This window comes from Heloderma suspectum, chromosome 2 (genome assembly GCF_057233095.1).
Source record: "Heloderma suspectum isolate Gila_16-S chromosome 2, 16-S_ref, whole genome shotgun sequence".
Lineage (NCBI taxonomy): Eukaryota > Metazoa > Chordata > Lepidosauria > Squamata > Helodermatidae > Heloderma > Heloderma suspectum.
The window spans coordinates 63,644,651-63,670,931 of record NC_139459.1 but is presented as its reverse complement, the minus strand read 5'-3'; the positions used below and the strand labels follow the sequence as shown (position 1 = coordinate 63,670,931).

Genomic DNA, 26,281 nt, shown 5'->3' with positions numbered 1-26,281 from the left:
GCAAACAACCCTGGGGGGAGTATTCCTCAGCCAGGGTACTACCATAGAAAGGGCCTTCTCCTTAGTCAGCACCTGCTAAATTTCATTTCTTTTTCCTAAATGAAAAACTTTGCACATAACTTTGCACAAATGTATATACCTTTGTCAGATATTGCTCACAAAAAGCAAATGCATCAGTTGTGATTCACTGGGTAGCCTCTCAAGCATCCTCCAAAGAACAAAGCAGAATAAACCGCCCTCAATACAACAGCAGTTTTACTACTTATCATTTTATTACAAGAAAGAAATCTGGCAAACCATAGCTAAGTTCTTATTCATAGATTGACAGTTTTGACCATTCATCTTAATCCCCTACTTCCTATTTTGTATGCCAGTCACTGAGTAGACCAACCCACGCCTCCAGAGTCAACCCCATTCACTCCCAGATATTCAATAAAAGGAAAATATAAAGAAAGGGAGGAGCACTTAATTGTCATGAAACACTGAAGAAATGGTGACCATGTAACATTACTTCAGTCCTGTGGATCCCTTCTGTTACATGAGACAACACAAAGCTTCAGTACCTCTTCAGTAAGATACTATCTTACTCTGTGTGGGTGTGGAGTTGTAGTTACCAAGACTAATATATCAGCTTACTTCTTTTACAAAGGACCTCATAATCCTTTAATGCTTAACACAACACATGGTGGTCATTATTTTATCCATGATGGCTTCTCTCATATCTATTTCAGTCAAAGAGAAGCGATCAGGTGCCTCTCCACTGCTTACCTAAGCTTGTCAGAAAGAGCTTCTAAAGAAGTGCTTAAATCCAACATAAGAGCAGCTCGAGAACTTAATCCTTCTGTAAGCAGCACCACCTGTGGAAAAAATCATATACAGAACGATTCCTAGAAGTTTTTACTTCCCCCTTTGTGCAAATAATCATTTTAATATTGAAATAACACACTATCATGACGTGGAAAAGAAGAAAAAAAGTGAGGCTTAAGTGGAAGCTGTGGGTCCACCATACAGTGAGGAATATCTGCAGCTAGGCCCACCTCATTGCTTTCTACAGCCTTCTAATCTAGTTTGTCCAACTCTACATACTCAACCTTCTATCTATGTATAACAGTATCTGTGTTAAGTCTCTCAAGCTGAAACTCCATGTCCTAGAGAGTATGTGGCTGCTGCCAAAAGCCACAACTCCCCTTCTTTCTCTTTCTCTCTCTCTCTCTCTCTCTCTCACTAATGTCTGATAAACTAAAATATGCCCCCTTCCAGCCATCCCTGATAGTTTCTAGCTTCTGCAAATAGCAGTCAATGAAGTAGAGCAGAATTGGGGAATCTCCCAATGCAATGATGTCATATCATGCATTTTAATTTACTAGGAATAACTGCAGGGGGAGATATGTGGGGCTGCTGCTTTTGGTGGAAGCCACCCCATTCTCCACCATAACTAGTTCTAGCCTCAGTAGATGATTAAAAAAACAAAACAAAGTGAGCTAAAGGAATATCTTCGATCTCCAAGAATTCCTAATAAATTATTGCATGCAAAAAGAGAGAATTGGAACATAATCCAGATTACAGCACATCCTTAGCAAAGAGTTACTGGGACCAAGGTGCACCACCAAAACATGTGCAACTCTGGAGGGTTCTGAAACTCAGCCAAAGCTCCAATAAGGGCTCCAACTGCTCTGCAGAACCGATGGATTTCATCCAAAGCAAGGGGATTTCCCCACCACCACTGCCAACAATGGGATGCACATTCATCTCTACCTTATGGTAATTTCTATGCAACTCCACTTGTTCTTCCTTCACTGTGGGCCCTGTTTACATATCCTCCTTCTAATCGCATACATCCCTCTGCATAAAACCCCTTTGAAAAGGGCAGAAAAAAGAGCATACCTTATTTCCTTTCAACTTCAGAGAAGGATAGCCTCTCAGGTCAAGAGGTAAGGTGGGCAACATTACAGATATTAGTGGTGGATTAGCTTTTGCACATGAACCAGCAACTGACACTTGAAATATGTGCACTTTGCTCAATTAGAGCCTTATACCTAGTTTTTAAATAATGCTTGTTCAACCAAATGCTCAACCAAACTATACACACACATAACAGGGAAGATGAACCAAGTGTATGAATACAGGAATTTATGTTTCAAATAGCTCCGGAACTCTAAACACCTATTTTTGAAAAAGCTCTTTTTCACATGCCCAAATGTTGACAACTTTCAAAAACTCTTTCACCTAAAATCTAACTCAGGTATTTTGTGAGTGTTTACCATTTTACCTGCCTTTCCAGCTGTAGCATCTGAGCCTTTAGAAGACTGACACGTCTTTCATCAAAACATTCATTCTTCCCTTCTTCTATAAGCTGTGCATATTGGCTTCTAAAAAATAAAATTTACTTCTTTATAAAGAATGCCAACCCTTCACATAAGGCTATATTGATCTTTAATAACTACAATATATTGGATCTTTTAGAAGTGATGTTAAAAGTGGAAAAGGGATGTCTTTCATCTCCTCCTTTTAGCTGATCACTCAAAACCCGTTATTTTTCTGGAAATTGCCTCTGATATCTTTTATTGTACTACGAATAAACTACTGCCTTGCGTAGCCTGAACGTTCCTTAACAACCTGCTAGTTTTCTCACCATCTCTTTGTGGGGAGCAACTCCGAATACACAAGCATCAACTACTTTCCTCCTCCAATACATTTTGGAAGTGAAATAAGCAGCTACATGCAACAGGAGTTTGAAGGTTCAAACAGATTTCTAATATTATGGGCATGTACATGAACTGAAGAAGTGGTTTTCATTCTGTTGATTTCACAGAATTCTCTGCCATAATTTGATCATCCTGTTTATTTATTTATTTATTACATTTATATCCCACCATTTTTCCTCTTTAAGAAACCCAAGGCCACGTACATAATCCTCCTCCTCTCCATTTTATCCTCACAACAACAACCCTGTGAGGTAGGTTGGGCTGAGAGTCTGTGACTGGCCCAAAGTCACCCAGTGAGTTTCCATGTCTGAGTGGGGACTAGAACCTGGATCTCCCGGCTCCCAGTCCAACACTCTAGCCACTACACCATACTGGCTCTCAATAACCCACTTCACAGATAAAACAGAATTAGCTGCTTTTGTATTTTTGTTATCTAGAATCAATGTATATCAGTACCTTAAATCTTCTAATTCATATTTTATTCTTGTATTTTCCTCCTGTAGTTTCTAAAAACAAACCCCAAAAGCAGTATAGTTAAATATATTGTTGGGACATTAAAAAATACTTATTTACATAGGGGGCAGTATCCAAGCCAACATGAGCACTAACATACATTATCTTGCATTAGTGTAGGGGACCTCAAGCTCAAAATTCCGGGGAATCCCACTGCGCCAGCTAACGTTATTGGCGTTGGGCTAGAGGTCCCTTACGCTAGTGCAACATGATGTACACTGGCACTCGTGTTGACTTTTAAATTACTTAGGCTATTTTAAATTACTTTTAAAATTACTTTTTAAAACTTTTAAATTACTTAGGCTAAAATACTAAGATCCCAAGCCTTAACAAACATAATTATGACAACATCATATTTAACTGATATCATAAGCAAACATTCAAAGGATAAGGACCCTTATTTCAACTGAAAGAGAGGGAAAAGGAAACGACTTATATATAAGCAGTTTCATTTTAATAGAAGGAAATAAAGATCAATGAGGGAACAATGAAGAGGCATAATATGGCATACGTAAATCCGGTTTCTCTCAAGAATACTCCATGTATACATTTGGGAGGAAAGAAATCACTAGATAACTAATATAATTAAGTGGACATGCCTCTAGAATGGACCCTAATCCTAATAACTGAAAACATTTGCACTTGGCATCTCCCTTCCATGCATGCCCCATATCCTTGCAATGCCACAATATTATTACATTTTGAAACATTTAGCCAGAATGTCATTACATATTTACATCAAGTCCACACATCTGATCTGAAAATAAAAATTTGCTAAAATATCAGATTTTACGGGAAGCCCATTAAAATACTGTATGAAAACAAACAACTTTTTTTTACCTTTTGGTCATTCCTGTTCATAAAAGGAGTATGAAGTCCATTATTCTGTGCATCCACTCTAAGCAATGAATTATCCTGACATGCTGAACCCTGAGACAGGTGGCTGCCTGCAGGGTGCTTGGGTAAGAGTTTTCCAACCTATAAACACAAAAACACAGCCACAACTGTTCAAAACACAAAAATAAACAGACATCAAGAAAAGTAGGCAACACTGGTCAGACTCTTGCAGGAAGCAAACTGACAATCAAAAAAAGTCATGAATTTGTGTTAATTTTTGAGTTATCTAGACTTGCAACTAATTCCATGCCTAAAATTTAAAAGATTATTCATAAAATGTCTATCCAGTGGTGTGTGTTCTTTGTACAAAACCCTGGAAAAATATGTAAACCTTAATACTAAAATATGTAAAGCTTAATAACACTGCAAGTTAACAATTGTAATATGCACGCCAGTTGTTCTGTATATATGTAATCACAATCTTCTGCTTAGACTAGACAAAAATCTTGGTAAACGTTTCTCTGAAACAGCAGTGACTGACCCATCACTTCACTGACACTTACAGAGAAACACACAAAGGCCACATTTAGACGTCAGTTTAAGCCATGGTGGCTTATAAACTACTCACAATAGCTTATAAGTCACTGTGCCCATCACACGATCAGGCAAATAAGCTACTGTGGGTAGCTTTTTTTCCCCCTCACCCCTCCCTCCCTCTCAGTCCTCCAGCCCACATCCCAGGGGACCTAGTGGTAGACCCGATTTGTCTGCCACTAAGTCCCTCTTTGGGTACCCTTTTTAAATTTCCCCAGCCGGAAAAAAGAAAAATCCGGAAATCAGGGATGGAGAGGCAAAATCCACCCCCTCACTAAGGACTGTGCGGGCAACACAGTCCTTGATGGGAGGTTGGATTTCAGATCCCACCCCCCTTGATTTTCACCAGGAAGACTTTGAAAATGTAAGTGAATGGAGCAACAAGCTCCATTGGCTTGCATTGCATTTTCAAAGTGCCCCTTGCAAAAATTGGCAGTGGGGAGGGGGATTCTACCCCCTGCCATAGGTCCTTGGGTCAACAGGACAGACAACATGATAACTAACCATGGCTTATTTACCCCATTGTGCGTTATCATGTCGTCCGAACCTGGTCAATGGAGGTACATTCAGCCCTGGCAAAACTTTTCTTAATTTCCAGGGATGTTAAGAAATATTCCCTTCTGTGTATTCACAGTATAGTTCTGACCCTGGTATGACCAATACCTCTGCACATGCCAACAGGTAATATCAGTGATGTGTAAAACAAAAGTAAAGTTACCACTACCTCCAATACCTTTCTCTCTCTCTCTCTCTCTCTCCCACCCCCCTCTGCTTTTTGATCTTAGCAACTCCTATACACCCATACCACTGCTTTCACTGTGCTCTGCCCCACATATCATGGATTAAAGTGAGGTGCTTTCTTCTCAGGATGCCAGTTTCAGACATGTGTTTGCCTGCTCCCAAGGTATACAGGTCCTCAAATGATAGATATCTGGCCATCATTACTGATACAGAGTACTTGCATTCATTTAAAAATCAACCTACTGTTTTGCAAGTCCCAATGCCAGATATTTTAGTTCACCCTTTAAAATATATTTGCATTCCTGAGAGGCCTATCAAATCTCAGAACAATGCAACTACACATATTTCATCATTTTAAAAAATAGACAAATGCTAGAAACACACATGCAAGATCCTTAGCCTTTACATATACACATAAGAACATACGAAGAGCCATGGTGGATCAGACCAAGGGTCCATCCTGTCCAACATTCTGTTCACACAGTGGCCAACCAGCTGTCAACCAGAAACCCACATGCATGACATGAGCGAACAGCACCCTCCCACCCCTGTTCCCCAGCAATTGGTGTACAGAGGCTCACTGCCTCTGGTAGTGGAAGTAGCACATAGCCATCAAAACTAGTAGCCATTGATAGCCTTTTCCTCCAGGAATTTGTCTAACCCCCTTTTAAAGCCATTCAAGTTGGTGCCCATCACTACTTCCTGTGGTAGCGAATTGCATAGTTTAACTATGCGCTATGTGAAGAAGTACTTCCTTTTATCTGTCCTGAATCTCCCACCAATCAGCTTCATAGGATGACCCCAGATTCTAGTATTTTGACAGAGGAAGAAAAATGTCTCCCGATCCACATTCTCCACACCAAGGATAATTTTGTAGACCTCTATCATGTCTCCCCTTTACCCTCCTCTTTTCCAAGCTAAACAATTCCAGCTTCTCTCATAGGGGAGATGCTCCGGCCACTTGATCATTTTAGTTGCCCTTTTCTGTACCTTTTCCAGCTCTACAATATCTTTTTTTAGGTGTGGTGATCAGGACTGTACACAGTGTGGTCACACCATAGATTTGTATAAGGGCAGTATGATGTTGGCAGTTGTATACTCAATCCCTTTTCTAATTACGGATGCCTAACATGGAGTTTGCCTTTTTTACAGTGGCAACACACTGGGTTAACATTTTCATTGAGCTGTCCCTCACAACCCTAAGATACCTTCCCTGGTCAGTCACCGCTAGCTCAGATCCCATCTGGCTATACTCGTTTGGGATTTTGTGCCCCAATGTGCATCACTTTACACTTGCTTACATTGAACCGTATTTGCCATCTAGATGCCCATTCTCCCAGTTTGGAGAGATCCATTTGGAGCTCTTCACAATCCCTTTTTGTTTTAACCACCCTAAATAATTTGGTGTTATCTGCAAACTTGGCCACTTCACTGCTCACTCCTAATTCCAGATCATTTATGAACAGGTTGAAAAGCATTTGTCCTAATAGAGATTCCTGTGGGACCCCACTATTTACTTCCCTCCATTGGGAGAATTTACCATTTATTCCTACTCTCTGCTTTCTGTTCTTTAACCAGTTTCTGATCCATAAGAGGACCTATCTTCTTATTCCATGACTGCTAAGTTTGCTCAGGAGTCTTTGGTGAAGGACTTCATCAAAAGCCTTTTGGAAGTCCAAGTAAACAATGTCTACTGGATCATCCATCTATTGACACTCTCAAAGAACTCTAAAAGGTTAGTGAGACAGGACTTACCTTTGCGGAAGCCGTGTTGATCCTTTTTCAGCAAGGCATGTCCTTCTGTATGATTAGCTAATTTTACAAGCTAACCAGCCTGTAATTTCCCAGATCCTCCCTGGATCCTCCTTCAGTACTCCTTTAACTTCATTGTCATCCAATGGTCCAACTGCATCCCTAGCTGGTTTTCTGCCTCTGATATAGTTAAAGAATTCTTTATTATTGGCCTTGATCTTGTTAGTGATATGCTCTTCAAAATGCTTTTTTTGCATCTCTTATTGTTTGCTTGCATCATCTTTGTGAAAGCTTGTGCTCCCTTTTGTTTTCCTCACTTGGGCAAGACTTCCATTTTCTGAAAGAAGCTCTCTTTTCTCTAATAGCTCCCTTAACACTGCTCGTTAACCATGCCGGCAACCTCTTGGTGCTACCTTTCCTAATCTGTGGTATACATTTTAGCTGGGCTTCTAAAATGGGCACACCAAAATGTAGTTATAACCACCAACTTGGACAGCTTTAAAACGGGCTTAGACAAATTCATGGAGGATAAGGCTAACAATGGCTACTTGTCATGATGGCTATATATTGTCAGAGGCAGTATGCCTGTGTATACCAGTTGCTAGGGAACATGAGCAGTATCGCACTCATGTCCTGTTGTGGGCTCACATAGGCATCTGGTTGGCCACTGTGGGAACAGAATGCAGGACTAGATGGACCCTTGGTCTGACCCAGCATGGCTCTTATGTTCTACCGTGTGTATTCTTCTAGGAGTAGGAGTCTTACTTCTCTATGTTTTGCAACCCAAGTCTTCAGTATTTAAGAGCTCTTGTACGGTTAGCAGAAAAGCTTTTAAATATTGAAGACTTGGGTTGCAAAACATAGAGAAGTAAGACTCCTTGAAGTCAGTGGGATTTATTTCCAAATAAGCATGCTTAGCACACACTTACCTCTGTGTATTGAATTTGGTTTCAGAAGAATGGTGGGAGGTCAGGTGTGAATTTACCCAGAGATATGCAGTGTTTAATGCAATATTTAATGGTGTACGTATACCAATCTGGTAGAGCAGTTGGCAATTCTTATGCTTTTAGAATTGGTTCTCACAGCTGTATTCATAAGCAGTGAAGGCCACACTTTTTGCTATTAACAGAAGATAAAACAATGCACAGCAGACACTCTTCACACTGTGTACCGTCTCACTGATAAGGATGCTCTTCCTGTGCTGTGAGAAATGTATTTTGCTGCCAAGAGAAAAAGCCGCCACCCCTTTCTCCTTCTGAGTGAAGGGAGGGGTGAGCATGTGTTTTCTGACAGTCTGAACTAGATATTAAATCCTGAGCAGATTGGCCTGTTACCTGTTCTCACCTAAGAGGGGGAAGGCACACCACCTGCTCAGATAACCAGCCTCATGGGACAGTGTCCGCTGCTCCCCTGGGAACCAGAGAGACCGAACCAAGAGTTAAGGGCATGTGTAAGCTTTCTTTGCTTTTGCTTTCTCTGCATCCTTTTTCCATCAATAAACTTGGTCATGCTTTCACATAAGTGGACTTGAGTCATACTGGTATCCTTGAATCTGGTTAGTGTGGGCCTGAGTGCACCAGGCCCCAGTTTAAGACGCTCTGTTATGGCAGTGATGAAGCAGGATTGTTGACTAGATTAACCACTATGCTTAATAAAATTAAAAATGAGCCTCAGCAGCAAAGCTATGTGATCACCAATGTGGAGCATATTATGCTCATCCACTTCTTTACACTGGAAAAAATCATCTTGCAACTTAGAATGTAGGCAAGCATTAGCCACATTCCCAGCTTTAAGCTGAGATGTATCCATGACCTGCATGAAAACAGAATATGGTCTCCACTGCAAGATTTCAAGAGTGGAATAGGATTAGGAAGAGGTGAGAACAGCTGTGCATCTGCAGTCATCTACAGGTTAAAAGAGGAGAACATGCGATGTAGTTCTTCTATGGACCTAAACTAGTGGTTTTCAAACTGGATTCCTCAAAAACCTATCAAGGCTTCTCAAACAGAAGAGCAATAATGACTGATTTAACACAAAAGGTCATGTATCTGCCACTACTGACCTTCCCCTCCAATTGACAGCTAGTGGGAATCATTTCCAATACATACAAACTGACTCCAAAACAGGGTGTCCTACCTAAACAGAAAATGGGCCCTAGAACGTGTTTATGAATCTTCTGCAATACACAGAGGTTACTAAGCAGGTACATAGATGTAGAAAGTGTTCCTGAATGTACAACATTTGAAATCACTACCCTGAGTGCTAGAGGATGCACTAGGATGCAGCCAGCAAAGTCTTTGAGGGCAAGATTGGCTTCTCTGCCATATAATTTGGCATCCTCAATAGGTACGTCAGAGAATTCTGCCACGGATCTCGGTGAGGCCGAATGCCAGTGCATTCGGCCCCCCAAAATCCATGGCAGAACGAAGCCCCCCCGCCCCGCGAAAGGCGTGCGAAACGGGACACCTACCTGCTGCTATTCACGCTGACTTGCGAATGGTGGCCGCCATTCGCTTCATGACTATAGCTGTGATAGGCTACGTAAATATTTACGTAGCCTATCACGGCAAAATACAGGGACGCAAATGGCAGCAGCTACAGCAGCTGCCATTTGCGTCCCTGCAGACCGCCCAGTGGCCGGATGTCCGGCTGCAGGTGGCCCCGGCCGGCGACTCCATGGAATCTCTGCAGAGCGGAGCTAGCCGGAGAAAATTTCGGGGGGTGGGACGGAGCGCCTCCCCCCCACCACGAATGTCACCCTTCAAAAAGGTAAGTGACTTTCATACATCCCTACTCCTCAACAGATTCTAACACCCTGTTCCAGAAAGCAGCTTTTAGACAGTCAGAGCGATTTTGCCTCGCCTGTTTAGAAAAGGCTAGGTAGTGAGGTCAAACCTCCACAACATATCCTTCACCAAGGCAGAAGAGGCACATTGAATGTGCACATCAACCACACTACGAGCGAGAAGGATCTTGGAATTGTTGTCGATCACAAGCTGAATATGAGCCAACAATGTGATGTGGCTGCAAAAAAGGCAAATGCTATTTTGGGCTGCATTCATAGAAGCATCGCTTCCAAATCCCGGGAAGTACTAGTTCCCCTCTACTCAGCACTGGTTAGGCCTCATCTGGAGTACTGTGTCCAGTTCTGGGCACCACACTTTAAGAAGGATGCAGACAAACTGGAGAGGGTTCAGAGGAGGGCAACAAAGATGATCAGGGGACTGGAAACAAAGCCCTATGAAGAGAGACGGAAAGAACTGGGCATGTTTAGCCTTGAGAAGAGAAGACTGAGGGGAGATATGATAGCACTCTTCAAGTACTTGAAAGGTTGTCACAGAGAAGAAGGCCAGGATCTCTTCTTGATCATCCCAGAGTGCAGGACACGGAATCATGGGCTCAAGTTACAGGAAGCCAGATTCCGGCTGAACATCAGGAAAAACTTCCTGAGTGTCAGAGCAATACGACAATGGAACCAATTACCTGGGGAGGTGGTGGGCTCTCCCACACTGGAGGCCTTCAAGACGAGGCTGGACAGCCATTTGTCAGGGATGCTCTGACTTGGATTCCTGCATTGAGCAGGGGGTTGGACTCGATGGCCTTGTAGGCCCCTTCCAACCCTACTATTCTATGATTCTATGAATGCCCGTCAAAAGGCGGTAGCTTAGCCCTAAAGCGACTACACTTCTGAAATGGCGTCCTGAGGGCCATACAACCGTGGGGGCAATTGCAAGATCATGAACAAATAAACAAAAATAAAACAACGCTAATGTTAAAGATAGAAAGAAGTTGATAGAAAGAAGGAAAGAAGGACTAAAACCTTAGCTTTTTCACAGAAAAAACACTCTCAGATTGAACTGAGTGCAGGAGAAGTTCCCTCACAAGTCTACCACAATTGCAGTTGAAAGAGAACTAAGAGAATATGTGGGAGTGCGCCAGGGACATGCACACTGGGCTGGTGGGGGAGGGGTTCCCACCAAAACTCATCAGCTAAAGAAGTTTCCCAAACCAAGGCTCCGTGCAGATGCAGAGCCCATATGTGTGATGCACAGAGACCACGAAGAACCGATACAAAATAAAATGTCTCCACAACATGAAGGATTTCAGAACCATATGTGACTAGACTAGGTATCAGCGTTCCCCAGCTTAGTGTCATCCAGATGTTTTGAATGACAAGTCCCAGAATTCCTGACCATTAGTCATGTCGGCTGGGGCTGATGGGAGCTGCAGTTGACAACATCTGAAGGGCTCCAGGGGCAGAATCCAATGGCACACTCACACCCCTGCCAATTATCTTATGCCCTGCCAATTCCATTGCACAAGCTGCCCCCACTGCTTGTGCAATGGTAATTTAGTGCTTCTGGGATAACCCGAAATGACAGGAAACACTCATTTCTGGAAGGAGGAAGGTCAGCAGAGCTCGCATAAGGGAGCTCTGCTGACCTGCCTCTTTCCAGAAGCAAGCATTTTTGCTCGTTTCGGGGCTTCCCCTACGAAGTGCTAAATCTCCTTTGAACAAGCTGTGGGTCCCACTTACACAACAGAATTGGCGGGACCCACCACTTGCAGAAGGGAATCAGTGGGGCGGAAAGGAATTGCCAGGGGCATAAGTGCCCCACTGGATTCTGCCCCAGGCTGCCATACATCCTTGCCACACCAAGCCCAATGCCATTTTTCAACACAACAAATGAGGCCACACAGCCACTCAGTTGCAGGATGAATAACCAGGATGGACTTCACACACAATTGCTAGCAATTGCCAGGTCTCCCTTAGAGAGATTCAATTCACATTTTGAAAACTGGTCTGAGGAACAGCTGCAATTAGCCTTGTAAACACGGGAAAGAGTGCTAAATATCATTCCAATGTGGACACGCTTTAGCAAATAATATAAACCAATCCTGAGTTTGTCCAACAACCTAAACAGCAGAGAGTATTTAAAGAATGTCAAGGCAACACCAGATGTTAAATTTGAACAAGGAAGGGAAACATTCATGTTGTCTAGTAACTGGTCTTGGCCAACAGTTCCATGTTTCTGCTCGTAATACTGCCTATATTTTACAAGGTTAGATTCCCTTAGATTCCCTGTGTTGGATTCCCTTAGCGCACGCTGAATAGGTAGTTTTCTGCTGAGGTTTGCAGCTATTGTACATTTAAGAAAGTGAACACAAATGCCACTGATCCCAGTAGGAAGGCTTGCAGGCATGACACATTCAGTGCCAAACGAAGGTCTCTAATTAGTGAATAGTTCCAGTCTGACAGAAAAAGGCCTTGACCTTCTGCAGGGAATAATGAGCGAGGCAATGTCTGAAGCACCCAAGTAAGCTTCTGAGAACAGGAATGGCACCGAGAGCCACTTTACATGTGCTAAAATGACAGACACCAGTGACCAAACAGTGAACTGTACCCTTGGCAATAAGCAGAAAAATGCCTGCTATAGGGAGGGGTGTCTGGTCTTTGTTTCCTGTTGTGTAGCTGAACATGGGACTAAATCTGATAGGCCATATTATTTGGAAGAGCTATTTAAGACAAAACTGGGAGAGTTGCTGGAATACATATATGGTCTGAAATCTTTGTTTGGTTAACCGTATTCATAATAGGAAAGCGTGTGGCAACTTCTCTGAACATTATAACAAACTGAATCTTAACAGAACATCTATAAAAAGCTCATTAGCAAAGACAAGACTTTAATAGAGGGTGGCACAAGAAGCTATTTAAATGACAGGTTATTAAAATTTTTACTAAACAAAAGGTGGAAACTTACAGATGATTTTCACAGCCCCATATGTTGTTAGACAAATATGTCAAAACATGCAAGAACGTTCCCATATTATTAAGAGCTAAATAGAATAAAGGAAGAAAAGCAAGCATTTATTAATGGATAAGGCTTTCTACTGGCCATATTATAATTATGTACAGCCACAAATTATGTCAAAGAACCTTATATTCACTGACAACATTTGAAACTGTAAACCTCTTGACCAACATGCTTCAATAGAGCCAGTGTGGTGTAGTGGCTAGTGTGCCGGACTGGGAGTCAGGAGATTTGGGTTCTAGTCCCCACTCAGCCATGGAAGTTCACTGGGTGACTTTGGGCCAGTCACAGACTCTCAGCCCAATCCACCTCACAGGGTTGTTTTTGTGAGGGTAAAATGGAGGAGGAGGAGGATTATGTATGCCGCCTTGGGTTCCTTAAGGAGGAAAAATGGCAGGATATAAATTTAATAAATTAATTAATTAATTAATATGGCCTGCAATCCAGAAATCACCCATTTGGAATTTTTTTAAAACAACAAACAACATATCCCACAGCAGGCCCAGTGCCATTTGTCAACACAACAAAGGAAGCCACACAGCCAGCCACTTCTGGGAGGAATAATCAGGACAGACTTCACACACCTTCACTAGTAACTGCCAGCTCTTCCTTAGGGGAAATGCACCTAGAGCACCGCACCTCCGCATGAGAGAGGATCCTGATTGACCCAGGGTTCCATCTCTCATGCAGGAGCTCTATGCATGTAGATGAGTAATCTAATTTACATGCTATGCTATGGTGTTTGATGGCCTGTTGCACAGCCAATATTCAGGAAACCTGAGAACTGTAGTCCAAAACATCTGGAGTTGGGGAAGACTGAAGCAGGGAAAGCAATCTTCCCCCTCCCTCGAAAGCTCTGCGCCTGGAACTGCATCGGTCATTCTCTTCTCCTTTTAAAGTTAGTCTGCAACAATGGCCCACTCCACCTACAGAGGAGGCTACTGCCACAAAGACCCAAGCAAGGGATACAGGCAGGGTTTGTGCTTGGCCAGAACAGTGGCATCTGCACAGTTTCGGCAAGAAGAGAGACAAATCTAGCATTCTACGTGGAAAGTATTAGTTGTCTGTTGGGTACATGTAATGTGGAATGTAATTTTTGTAAACCGCTCAGAGAGCTTCGGCTATTGGGCAGTATAGAAATGAAATGAAATAAATAATAGTTTCCGTTTCATAGACTCCATGTGTCTATTCTGGGCCTTAAGTCCACCACTCTACCACTGACAACCATTCAGCTCCAAGGTAACAGTGAAGTTGGAAATAGCCACAGTATAGGATACCACACCACATGTATATTGCCTAAATAACACATCTGTTAAGGGTATGGCCCTTGTTAGCAGTAATTTCCCAGCATGTTGGCGCTTGAGTGAACATGGAAAGCCCTTAGCACATGTTAAACCAAAAGGTTTTTTGTTAATTGAATAAAGCATAAAGAGTTAGTGGCACTTTAAAGACTAGCAAATGTATTATGGCACGTGTCTGTATGGGCTAGAATCTACCTCCCTTTGTTGTTTTGCTACAACAGACTAACAGAGCTACCCTGCTAGAAATTCATATACCATTGTTTATTAAGCCAGGAATGAGTGCCAGTCCTGTGCAATCTCTCCTCCTCTCATTCAATACCTTCCCTGCTTCGGTCCTAAACAAGGAAAGATTTAATGACAGCTTACTAACCCAGATGTTATGTCTGAACCAGGTCCAGATGGAAGTATTCAGAACTGAGACAACACGTTCTCCCTGAGCAGCCACCAAAACAGGGGGACTTGTAGAAGGGGCATATCTGACCTTAGTCCATAGTGAAAGTAGATGTTATGATCTCCCAGTAACCACAGTTTCACTTCCAGAGAAAATAAAATTGCTTTCAAACGTTGCAAGATTTATGTCTCCCTTTCAATGTTACATCCATCTTGGACTGTATTATCCTTGATCATTTACAAGTAATTGTGATCCTTAACTGTGAAGTCCTTATTGCTAAGCTGCAACCATTTCATTACAGGAACTTACCATCCTGGGGTCAAATTGTGCTACACACACACTTTGGGCCATCTAGGCAACAGTCAGGAGACCAGTTGGCAGATTGTGAGCCAGATCTGCCTAACAGCCCTATCAAGTTTTATACAGAGCTGCCCGCAGTTTCAATCATAAGGAAAGGTTGTAAGAAGAGAGATATTTACATATAATGCTATACCGAATGTGTGCACTCCATAATTGGGGAGCCCTCACCACTACAGCCCCCTTCATCTGTTCATCATGTGAAGGGTGCTCCATGCAATTACTCACACAAAGGCTTTGTCAGTGTAGATATCTGTGCCAACGTGTGGGCATCCAGGGGATGGAGCCAGAGGTATACCCAACACTGGACGCAGGACGAGCAGCCCAGCCCTGATTCTCAATAATCATGTGAAGGGAGCTTAGATGACAACAACTTTCTGGTGAAGCCTGAACACACATAGGGGGATTATTTCGTGAAGCAACACACACTTCTGGACTTGGGCCACTAAAGGAAGAACAGAACGTCTCCGAAGAACACAGAAGCTCTCCATTCCTCATGTAGATGTTTGGTGAATAGGAGCAGAAGATGGTGCAAATCATTTGCTTTAATTTCAGTAATTCAACGCACCTCTTTGTGGAAAACCAGAAAACACCTTCCCGTCACCCCATACTAGACTCTCATTCCAAGATTTTAAGAAAATAAATAAAAACATAGCATTACAGCTTTTTATAAATTTCAGCCATATATGCTGCAATAAAAAAACCCTTTCTTCTTCTTCTAATAAAAGTCAAATTTGATTTGCTAGGTCGCACTTTTATCAACTTTTTTCAGTAGAATATTCAAGAGTGAAGTGTTGCCCTCTAGGGGAACATTTAGCAAAACCTAATGCAAAGAGAAAACTCACTGGAAAAGACTCTGATGCTGGGAAAGATTGAAGGCAAAAGGAGAAGAGGAGCGCAGAGGATGAGATGGCTAGATAGCATCACTGATGCAATGAATATGAACTTGAGCACACTCCGGGAGAGAGCGGAGGACAGGAAGGCCTGGCATGCTATGGTCCATAGGGTCACGAAGAGTCGGACACGACTGAACAACAACAACAACAACAACAAATGTAGTTTTCATTTCAGTTTCTCTCTTTTTATAGAAGGTAACACAAAATAGTTGCAGGATATTCTCAAATAATAGTCCCCCTCAAGAGAAAAGCACATATCTGAATAAAAGTGAATAAAAATCTATCTTCCAAATATCTTTATGGGTCAATTGTGGACACTGCAAGTGGTTTGGATAGTTTACTTTTTAACACTGATTTCCTGCAACAACATTTGAGAAAGCAAAACAAGGAACATTCTTCCCTTTCCTACAAATTGAAGTACTTGAAGTTTGTATAAAAACTTTCAACGCTCTTGGTAATCCACAAAAATATGTGTCAACATAAGCATCAAGGGATCCCCAATCTTTTGGGGCCCATTGGCACATTTGGAAATCTGAGATTTTTTTGTGAGCACCACCACATTGTATGGCTAGTCGTGTAATGGCTGCTGCGGGGGCCTAGCTAACCATAAAGTACAACTTGCTCAAAAAACTGAGTATAAGACAAAGGTTGGATCTGACCCCCAAATGCTAAATTACATATTTGATCATACATAGCATAACATTGCACACAGAAAGCAAAGTAATGAGGCTGAGAGACAAGACCTTGCTCTACTATTCTTGCATGGTACAGGCTGAGAGATGCTATTTCCAGACCCAATTGGAAGTGCTGGTTTTACCCTTTGGAGTCCTAAACAGCTTGGGATCAGGCCACCTGAAAGGCCACTTTCTCCCATATGTACCTATCCAAACCTTATGTTCTTCTTCAAAGGCCCTGCTCTGGGTCCTGCCAAATGAAGTGAGGCAGGTAACCACTAGGGTGTGGGCCTTTTTGGTAGTGGCACCCTGGTTGTGGAACAGACCTCCCAGAGAGGTTCAGCTGGGCTATCTTTGTAGTCTTTTTGGTGCCAGGTGAAGATCTTTTTGTTCACTCGGGCCTTTTAAATAACTTAGGGGAGCTATCCAATGGCCACTAGACATTGTCTAGAAGGCTGTAGGATTTTTCAGTGTCTGGGAACTGAGGTTGGAGCCCAGAAACCACGCTCCCCACTCCTTCGTAGCTGGCATGGTTCTCTCCACACCGGCTACATCTCTGCACTCAGAAATGGAGCATGGAGATGACAAAAAGGGGCAGTCCCGGGGGGGGGGGGGAGACCGTGGAAGCTGCATTACACAGCTTCCGATGAGCTGCGCAGCCTCCACTGCTCCTGCTCCAAAGTTCCCCAGTTAGATTGGCAAAATCACCTGTCTAGCCAAAAATGCAGGGCAGCCAGAACACGGAGGTGAGGATCACCTCCATGCTCCACCCTGCACTGGATAGTCATCAGCCTCTGAGTTCAGAAACTGATGACTATCTCCATAGGATTGCACCCTTAAAGGGCCAGACTATAAGTCCTAGTTTTACAATCTGTTTTAATTTTGTTTTAGTTTTCAATATTGTATTTTATATTGTATTTCAATGTTGTATTTGTTTTATGAGACATCCAGAGAACTTGTGTTATGGGGCAGCTATATAACTATAATAAATAAACTTACCCATGAGTACTGCTACCCACCACTTCCTTCTTTAAACCCACCTAGGTCTGGGAGATGAAGAAACTTTTCTTTGTTGTGCAACAATGGCAAACTCGTTGCATATTTTGGTATTTAATGATAGTTTCCACTCATGATTGAGATGTTTATTCTCAGCAAGCTAAATGAAGAGGTAACTATATCACAAATAAAATATGCCTAGATTCCCAGAACCAGATTCAATCACATGTAGCCAAAACTCTCCAGTTTGAGTGTGATTAAATATTAAGCTGAATAAATATTCGTAAACAAACAGAAATTGATTTATATCAATCCTGAATGTCATTTTTAATAACAAGGTTCAAAATCATCTTTGGTGTTAATGCCAAATTTCACAGCTTACATAAGTCCAGGCCCAAGGTCCTTGGCATTTGAATCTATTTAACCCACAAAAAAATGACACAGTTCCACTAGAGTCTAGAATCTGATTATATGTGTAACTTCGCATCTACTTATAAATCCTTACTGTTTTGTAAGTCAACAGAAGCCTGATTATGAAGCAATTAATCTATCATGTCTTTAAGTGAATAACTCTCTTGTACTTACTTCTACTTGCAACGTAGACTCCAGCAATTCATGGAACGAGAATTGCCAGATGTACAAGCTGGGTTTCGAAAACACAGAGGAACTAGAGATCAAATTGCCAATATCTGCTGGATAGTGGAGAAAGCCAGGGAGTTTCAGAAAAACATCTATTTCTGTTTTATTGACTAGTCTAAAGCCTTTGACTGTGTGGATCATAACAAATTGTGGCAAGTTCTTGGTGGTATGGGGATACCAAATCATCTTGTCTGCCACCTGAGGAATCTGTATAATGACCAAGTAGCAACGGTAAGAATAGACCACGGAACAACAGACTGGTTCAAGATTGGGAAAGGAGTACGGCAGGGTTGTATACTGTCACCCTACCTATTCAACCTGTACGCAGAACACATCATGTGACGTGCTGGGCTTGATGAAGCCAAGGCTGGAGTTAAAATCGCTGGAAGAAACATTAACAATCCCAGATATGCAGATGATACCACTTTGATGGCTGAAAGCGAGGAGAAGCTGAGGAACCTTATGACGAAGATGAAAGAAGAAAGTGCAAAAGCTGGGTTGCAGTTAAACCTCAAAAAAACCAAGATTATGGCAACCAGCTTGATTGATAACTGGCAAATAGAGGGAGAAAACGTGGAGGCAGTGACAGACTTTGTCTTTCTAGGCGCAAAGATTACCGCAGACGCTGACTGCAGCCAGGAAATCAGAAGACGTTTACTTCTTGGGAGGACAGCAATGACAAATCTTGATAAAATAGTTAAGAGCAGAGACATCACACTGACAACAAAGGTCCGCATAGTGAAAGCAATAGTATTCCCCGTAGTAACCTATGGCTGCGAGAGCTGGACCATAAGGAAGGCTGAGCGAAGGAAGATAGATGCTTTTGAACTGTGGTGCTGGAGGAAAATTCTGAGAGTGCCTTGGACTGCAAGAAGATCAAACCAGTCCATACTCCAGGAAATAATGCCAGACTGCTCACTTGAGGGAAGGATATTAAAGGCAAAACTGAAGTACTCTGGCCACATAATGAGAAGACAGGATACCCTGGAGAAGATGCTGATGCTAGGGAAAGTGGAAGGCAAAGGGAAGAGGGGCCGACCAAGGGCAAGATGGATGGATGATATTCTGGAGGTGACGGACTCGACCTTGGGGGAGCTGGGGGTGGCAACGGCCGACAGGAAGCTCTGGCGTGGGCTGGTCCATGAAGTCATAAAGAGTCGGAAGCGACTGAACGAATAAACAACAACAAACTTACTTCTAACTATGAATATGTTTTTCTCTGTATTTTACTAGTAGATTACAAAGTCTTTCCTGGCCCAGCTTCTGTAAAAACTGATACCAATCAACAAAGTACTGCCAGTCTAGTTTAGACCAACGGCCCATCAAACTCAGCATTCTAGACCAAGAGAGGGCAACCTTTTTGGGCCATGGGCACATGTAGCAATTTGAGAAATTGTCTTGGGCACCACCACAAAATGGCTCCCATGGGAGGTATGGCAAAGGACACGTAACCAGTCCAAAAGACTGAGTACGGGGCAGAGGTGTGGTCTGAGCCCCAACACGCTAAAAAACATCTTCAAACCCACAGTGTTCATCAACAACAGATACCTATTCCACAGCCATCCCAGGTGCCGGTAAGAAAATTAAAATTAATTGTGCTAATTAAAAATAAAAGTAGGAGGGACCAAGAAAGGTGCCTGGGGATGTATTGGTGCCCGTGGGCATGACATTACCTACCCCTGTTCTAGATCATCCAAAGGAAACTGACTAGAAAGGCCTTGAGGGCAATATCCACCAGCATCTGGTGTTATATCCCCAGCATCTGGTACTAGAACTATACTGTCACTGGACAAGAGGTTGCACTTCTGGCCATCATATCCTCCATGTATTTCTTGAACCCTTTTAATATCATTTTGCCTCTGGCTATCACAACATCCTGCAAAACATTTTTAATGGGCCAGCACATCTCAGTTTCATTCACACTGACTTTGAAAGGGAATTTAAGCAGCGAGGGTGCAAGAATACAGACTCATAATACCTACTCCTGAATGGTTTGCTGACATGAGCATAGTAGGTTCTCCTGCATTATTTTCCAGGTGCTTCTCTCCACACAAAGAGGAAGTACTTCTCTAGAAAGCAGAGCAGAATTCTGGTATATTGAAATGATTTAATTGAACATGACCTTCTTTATGGGAATGAGGTTGAAAACAATAGGCAGAATCCAAAGGGGCACTTTCGCCCCCATCAGTCCTCTTTTGCCCAGCTGACTGTGATGTACAAGCAGCCCCAATCACTAGCATGATAGTGCTTTAGCACTTCCGGGGCAACCTGAAATGAGCAAAACGCTCATTTCTGGAAGGAGGCAGGTCGGCAGAGCTCTCATAAGGGAGCTCTGCCAACCTGTCTCCTCCCAGAAATGACCATTTCTGCTTCTTTGGAAGCTTCCCCTAGGAAGAGATAAATCTCCCCTGCATAAGCAGTGGGTCCCACTTGCGCAACGCAGTCGACAGGACGCACTGCTTGTGCAATGGAATTGGTGGGGCAGAAAAGAATCGGCGGGGACACAAGCACCCCGTTGGATACTGCCCCATGCCACTGTAAAGTATATTGTGAGCAGTATGAGGGAATAAGACTAATACCTTAATAACTAGTAAAGAAGTATCCAAATTTGTTTAATCTTTGTTCACATGAACTCAATGGGATAGCCTCAAGTGTGCATACAATCATGACCTTATAGCACAATCCTATGCATGTTTATTCAGAACAAGTTCCACTAGATTCAATGGAATTTACTGCCTAGTTGTACGTGGTTTTAGGATTACAGCCTTAGGGTGAAATCATATGGCCGCTAGTCAGCAGCTAGACAGCCATAGGATTGGTCAGTTCCAGGGAACCAAACTCGGAGCCTGCGCTCTGAGGTCGGTTTCTTGAGTACTGACCTCCACCCCCTCCCGTGCCACCTCGTAGGCAGCGCAGATCGGCCCCGCGCACTGCACTGAGAAGAGCAGCGTAGAACGGGGAAAACAGGGCATTCCTGGGAGCGGGGTAGGGAGGTCAGAAGTACCAGTACAACACTTCCTACATGTTGCCCGGCTGCCTCTCCCTGCGCTCTGAGGTCCCGCGGCTAGAGAGCCGAAATTGGTTGTCTAGACGTGAAAGCGGGTGGTGGGAGCACGGAGGAGATGCGCTCCTCACCACTCCTCCTGCCCTGCAGTGGATAGGCGGTTGCCCCCAGGGTCGGAGGCGACTGTCGATCCGCATAGGATTGCTCCCTCCATCACGCGTGACTTCAAATGGGCTTAGGATATCAATCAGGATCTAGGGTGACTGAAACAAAGACAATCCCAGAAATTATTAAGGAAAAGGTATTAAAGAAAATTAGTATTGAAATCGTACAACACTAGACACATTATATCACAAGTGTAGATATTTGTACAAGCGTTTTGCAAAGTATATCTTGTCTGTTATGTGAAATCTATAGAAACATAACATACTCTGAAATATCTTCTGAAGTACATTTCAAGGTATAGTCTGCATTAAGGTTATGAACATAATTTATGTTACGGCTAACACCTGCACCTTATAAATATATTTAACACAAAAACCTATTTTGAGGATTTCATTAAGTCACAAGGCCGTACCCAGTAGGTTTAATTTCAATGCTAGAAGTTAACACAAGGAACGTTGGCTAGATATAACACAGAGCAGAGCCAGAAAAAACAGATCTAAGTTGACCTACCGTAGCACTAGAAAAACTGCATTTACACTGTGCCCAGAACCACAGAATTTATCAAACCAGATTTCAGATTTCACCAATCAAACAGAAGCTACATTGCCAAAGATACCTTCAAAAGTATTGAACTGAGGCTTGCATTCATAATTCCTTCAAGAATGATGCATTTTATTATTAATTTTATTAAAAGATTTTTACCTTGCCCACTAGTACTCCTACTCCCAACATGTATAGTGCGAATAAAGTGTCAGACTTGAATCAGAAAGACCCAAATTCAAACCAACCACAAAACTCATTGGATGACAGTGGATCCATCATGCCATCTCATTTTAACCTAAGGTTTTTCTAAGGATTAAATAGGTTCCCACATCCTGCCATAGGCTCAATGTTGCTCCAGAAGCCTTTTTTTTCTGTGGCTTTCATATTCTTACATGCCTGCTCTGGCTGAAATGATGTCACCTACGCAAATCTATGGGAAGCTGATTTAGAGAAGCCTCTGAGCATAAATAGAGTTCAAAATTAAAAAATTATCAACAAAATCAAAGTTTTCACCAATTATCTCTGGGGTAAAATGCATTTTACCACAATCTTTCAGAGGACATTAGCCACAACACCTAAACTGGAGCTCCAGATTATTTATCTCTGAATACCAGTTGTTGTGAGGCAAACAGAAGAGGGGTTCTGCCTTTACGGCTGGCTGGGGGCTTCTCTGAATATCTGGTTGGCAACTGCTGGCAACAAGATGCTGGACTAGATGGACAATTGGTATGATCCAGCAGGGTGCTTTTTATGTTCTTAAATGTACAGCTATCTACATGATAGAAATAACTGCATTCTACAGAAATAACTTCAGAGTTTAGAGAAGCAACAAACACTGTCAGTACACAAAACAACTACCATAGTATCAAATCAGGCAACCTCTTCCCTGCTGCAGCAAGGGAGTTGATGTCACACAGTGTACAACATCAAAAGGACACACATTTTGATGCTAGTCAATAGTGTCACTTTTAACACTGAGCCCATTTAGAATTAATTTGGTTCATACATTTAAAAAAAGAACCATATCTATGACTAATGACATTCTTCAAATAACCATTTTAATTGGGATAACTGAACATGGTAGCAGAATTTAACAAACTCAATAGATAATAGTATTAGAACCCCTGTCTTCACCCAATGGATCAATGTAACCCAGCCTTCCACAAGGCTAGCTGGAGCACGCTGGGAGTTGTAGTTCAACACAACTGGAGGACACCAAGTTGGGGAAGGCTGATGTAACCAATGATCAAGAGTAGCAGGTGGCCAATGCATTCAGAGTAGTCTTTCTTGAGATTTCCAGCAGGTCTGCCCCCATCTTCCATGCTACCGTTGCTGGCCTCCAGCTCTTAGGGCTCATACCATGGGGCCCTGGATTTCTGGTAATGCTGTCTGGTTTGGGAGAGGGCACAGTCCAATGGTACAGCATATGCTTCACATGTCTGTGCTGACCCCAGGCTTAATTCCTGGCATATGTGGTTAAGGAGTCCTAGGTGACATAGCTGAAAACATCTGTTACCTCACAGCTGAACCTCAGGACAGATCACAGAGGGATTTGTGGCAGGACAGTGAGAATAAGAAACTGCCTTGTACCAAGTCAGACAACTGTTCTATCTAGCTCAGTATTGTCTATGGCTTTCCATGGTCTCAGGCAGAGATCTTTCACATCACCTCCTACATGAAGCTTTAACTGGAGATATCAAGGATTGAACCAGGAACCTTCTGCATGCAAAGTATATGCTCTACCACTGACCTATGGTCCCTGAGAAACAACACTCAGCACAATCTTAGCATCACCAGTTGCACCACAGACCTGCTTCTGCCTTCTGCTAACACAATGTTGAGATCGAAAAACATGAGAAAGACTATGAGCATCAAGATACACAATTCAAATCCAAAGACTATTGAACAACTTGTGTTGTAGGGGACCCACAGGATAGCATTCTTTGGGAAACACATCACAGACACTTTGTCTAGAACAATTTAATATTCCATTTCTCAATCTGTACAACAGCTCTCAAAAAGCACAATTCCAAGCCACTATTGCTATGTCCATTCCCTGACACCCAGCTGGAAAGATACTTTTCAGCTGAAGAGAGCCTTATCTGCAGTGGCTCCACACCTCTGGAATGGGTTGCCATCTGGGGTCCGTCAGGCCCCATCATTGCATTTAGGAAAGCCCTGAAAATTTTCTTGTTTACTCTGGCCTTCCCTGGATTATGTTTTATTGAACTATGCTGGTCTGTAGCTGCAATTAAGTTGTAGGGTTTTAGTAATTTATTGGTTGTGTTTCATGAATGTTTGCTTCCTTATTATTGTATCTGTTTTTATTACATGAATTTAATGTTGTAAACCGCCTTAGGAAGGTTTCTGCCCTGAAAGATAGCCTATAAATATTTTAAATTAATTAATAAATGGTTTGTATTTTGAACAAATGGTTTGCACTTGTTACCTTATCTGCTATTAAATTTGAAATCCTAAAATCATGTACTAGTTGGAAGTCCCACTGAACTCAATGGAACTAATTTCTAGCTAAACATCTTTAGGGTTGTGCTGTAAACCCAACAGGGAATATGTAGACCAGGAGAAGACAGAGTCCAGCACTACAAGATCGATTTTCTAAATTCAGACCGAAGCCCACTTATTCTGTACTAGTCAGCTTTTCTCAGCAGTTCCATTTCCAGTTCTGGCTGCCACACTTTAAGGAGACAGGCAAATTGGAACAGGTTTGGATAATGGCAATAAAGATGGTCTGAAGTATGGAAAACAAGTCCTATGAAGAGCAGTTGCAGGAACTGGGTAAGTTTAGCCTGGAGAAGAGAAGACAGGGGTGGGGGGATGACAACACTGTTCAAATATCTGAAGAGCTGTCCCACAGAAGCACAGAAGAGGGCAAAGATTTATTCTCTGCTGACCCAGAAGGCAGAAGTAGATCTAACAGGCTTAAGTTACAGGAGGATAGATTTTGGTGGAACTTTAAGAGAAACCTCTTCATGGCAAGAGCAACTCAACAATGTAACTTGTTGAACTCTCCTGTGGGGAAGATCTTCAAGCAGAGGCTGGAGAGCCATCTCTTGGGGATGTCTGAGCTTTGGCGCTGCATTTCCTAACAGGAAGTTGCACTAGATGGTCTACAAGACCGCCTTCAACTCTTTGATTCTAAGACTCTGAGGCAAGATTAAGACTCTGAGGCAAGAGACTCCAGCGGCCTGCCAAGGCGACACAGCAGCTGATCTGAAACACCCCAATATGAAATACGCTGTGGGAGGAGCTGGACTGGCAGAATGCTAAGTAACAGGTGGTGAGGAGCAAGCTCTCTGCATGTGCTCAGAAACCCTCTTCTTTATTGCTACTTCTCCTTTTCCGAGAACTCGACATCTGTGGGCTGAGACCTAACTCTAACTTCCATCTTGCTGCATTTTAAAATCTTCTTTGTTTTCAGCTTTATCTCTTTCAAATACCAGATTTTAAAGTATTTGGATAAAAAATGCCACTTTTAAAATAATACTTTCTAATGCGTTTTATTCTTGTGTCTCTATCATCGGTCATAACTTCTTTGCTTTTATTTTGTACGTCGCCCTGAGAACCAAGGTTGTAAGGCGACTCACGCATTGAATAAATCATCACCATCTTGCCCGTTGCGTCGGTGCGCTGAACCCCCTTCCCCTTGCCAGGTTTCAGTCAAACTTGCTTCGAAAGCCCCGGCTTGCCCCGCTGCCCCAAAGGCTCAAGAGCCACGGCCACAGCAGAAAATGTTTTCCGCTACGTGCATATCACAGGAGCGCCCGCCTACGGAAGTTGGCCGGGCAGAAGGCTCCCACAGCTACTGACTCGTGAGGATGATGGGACTTGTAATCCAACACATCTGCAGGGCACGTGGCTGATTCAGACGGTCCGCACAGCACTGCCCGCCCCACAGCTCCTTGCAAGAACCAAGGCCCTCTCCCGCGGGCGCTACCTTGGCTGGGGCCCGAGGCAGAGGGACCGGGCGGTCGCCGCGGCCGCTCATCACTCTCCGGGAGGCCGCCGTTGGCGAGTCCTGTTTTCAGCGACTTCCTCCCGCGCGACGCGTTCCCTCGGCAACAGATCCTGCCAGAGGCGTGCAGCTAATACTGCAAACCCGAAGAGAAGAAAAGCTTTCCTGGCACAATAGGAATAATGATTAATACTCATTGATTATTTTTACAAACTTCGAATTATGGACCTGGGGAAAAGCTGAATCGATAGGAGTACCTGGAGAAGATCGTCTTGGAGTTTACGCGGCTGCAAGGACCTTACCCAGGCATCTTCCAGGAGGAAGGACCTCACTCCGCCCGCTGAGAATGAGGTAGTTCACGCAAGGAGGTCTGCGCGTGCGTAGGAG

General features: G+C 43.0%; 1 protein-coding gene across 4 annotated transcripts in view; it reads right to left on the bottom strand.

Annotated features, from left to right (window-relative positions):
• LOC146352312 (uncharacterized) overlaps positions 1-26,263 on the bottom strand; it is a 109,426-nt gene extending 83,163 nt beyond the window's left edge. For 2 of the 4 annotated variants that reach the window (XM_084833792.1, XM_084833789.1), the window contains exons 1-5: positions 25,877-26,002; positions 4,059-4,196; positions 3,162-3,211; positions 2,270-2,369; positions 769-857 (exon numbers count right to left, since the gene is read on the bottom strand). In XM_084833792.1, the coding sequence (XP_084689918.1) occupies positions 769-857; positions 2,270-2,369; positions 3,162-3,211; positions 4,059-4,196; positions 25,877-25,927 (428 nt within the window). In that variant the 5' untranslated portion in view covers positions 25,928-26,002. Of the gene's footprint in view, positions 1-768; positions 858-2,269; positions 2,370-3,161; positions 3,212-4,058; positions 4,197-7,145; positions 7,323-25,876; positions 26,003-26,151 lie in introns of those variants that run through there. The other 2 variants (XM_084833790.1, XM_084833791.1) reach the window with 2 other exon arrangements.
• Between the last annotated feature and the right edge of the window lie 18 nt (positions 26,264-26,281).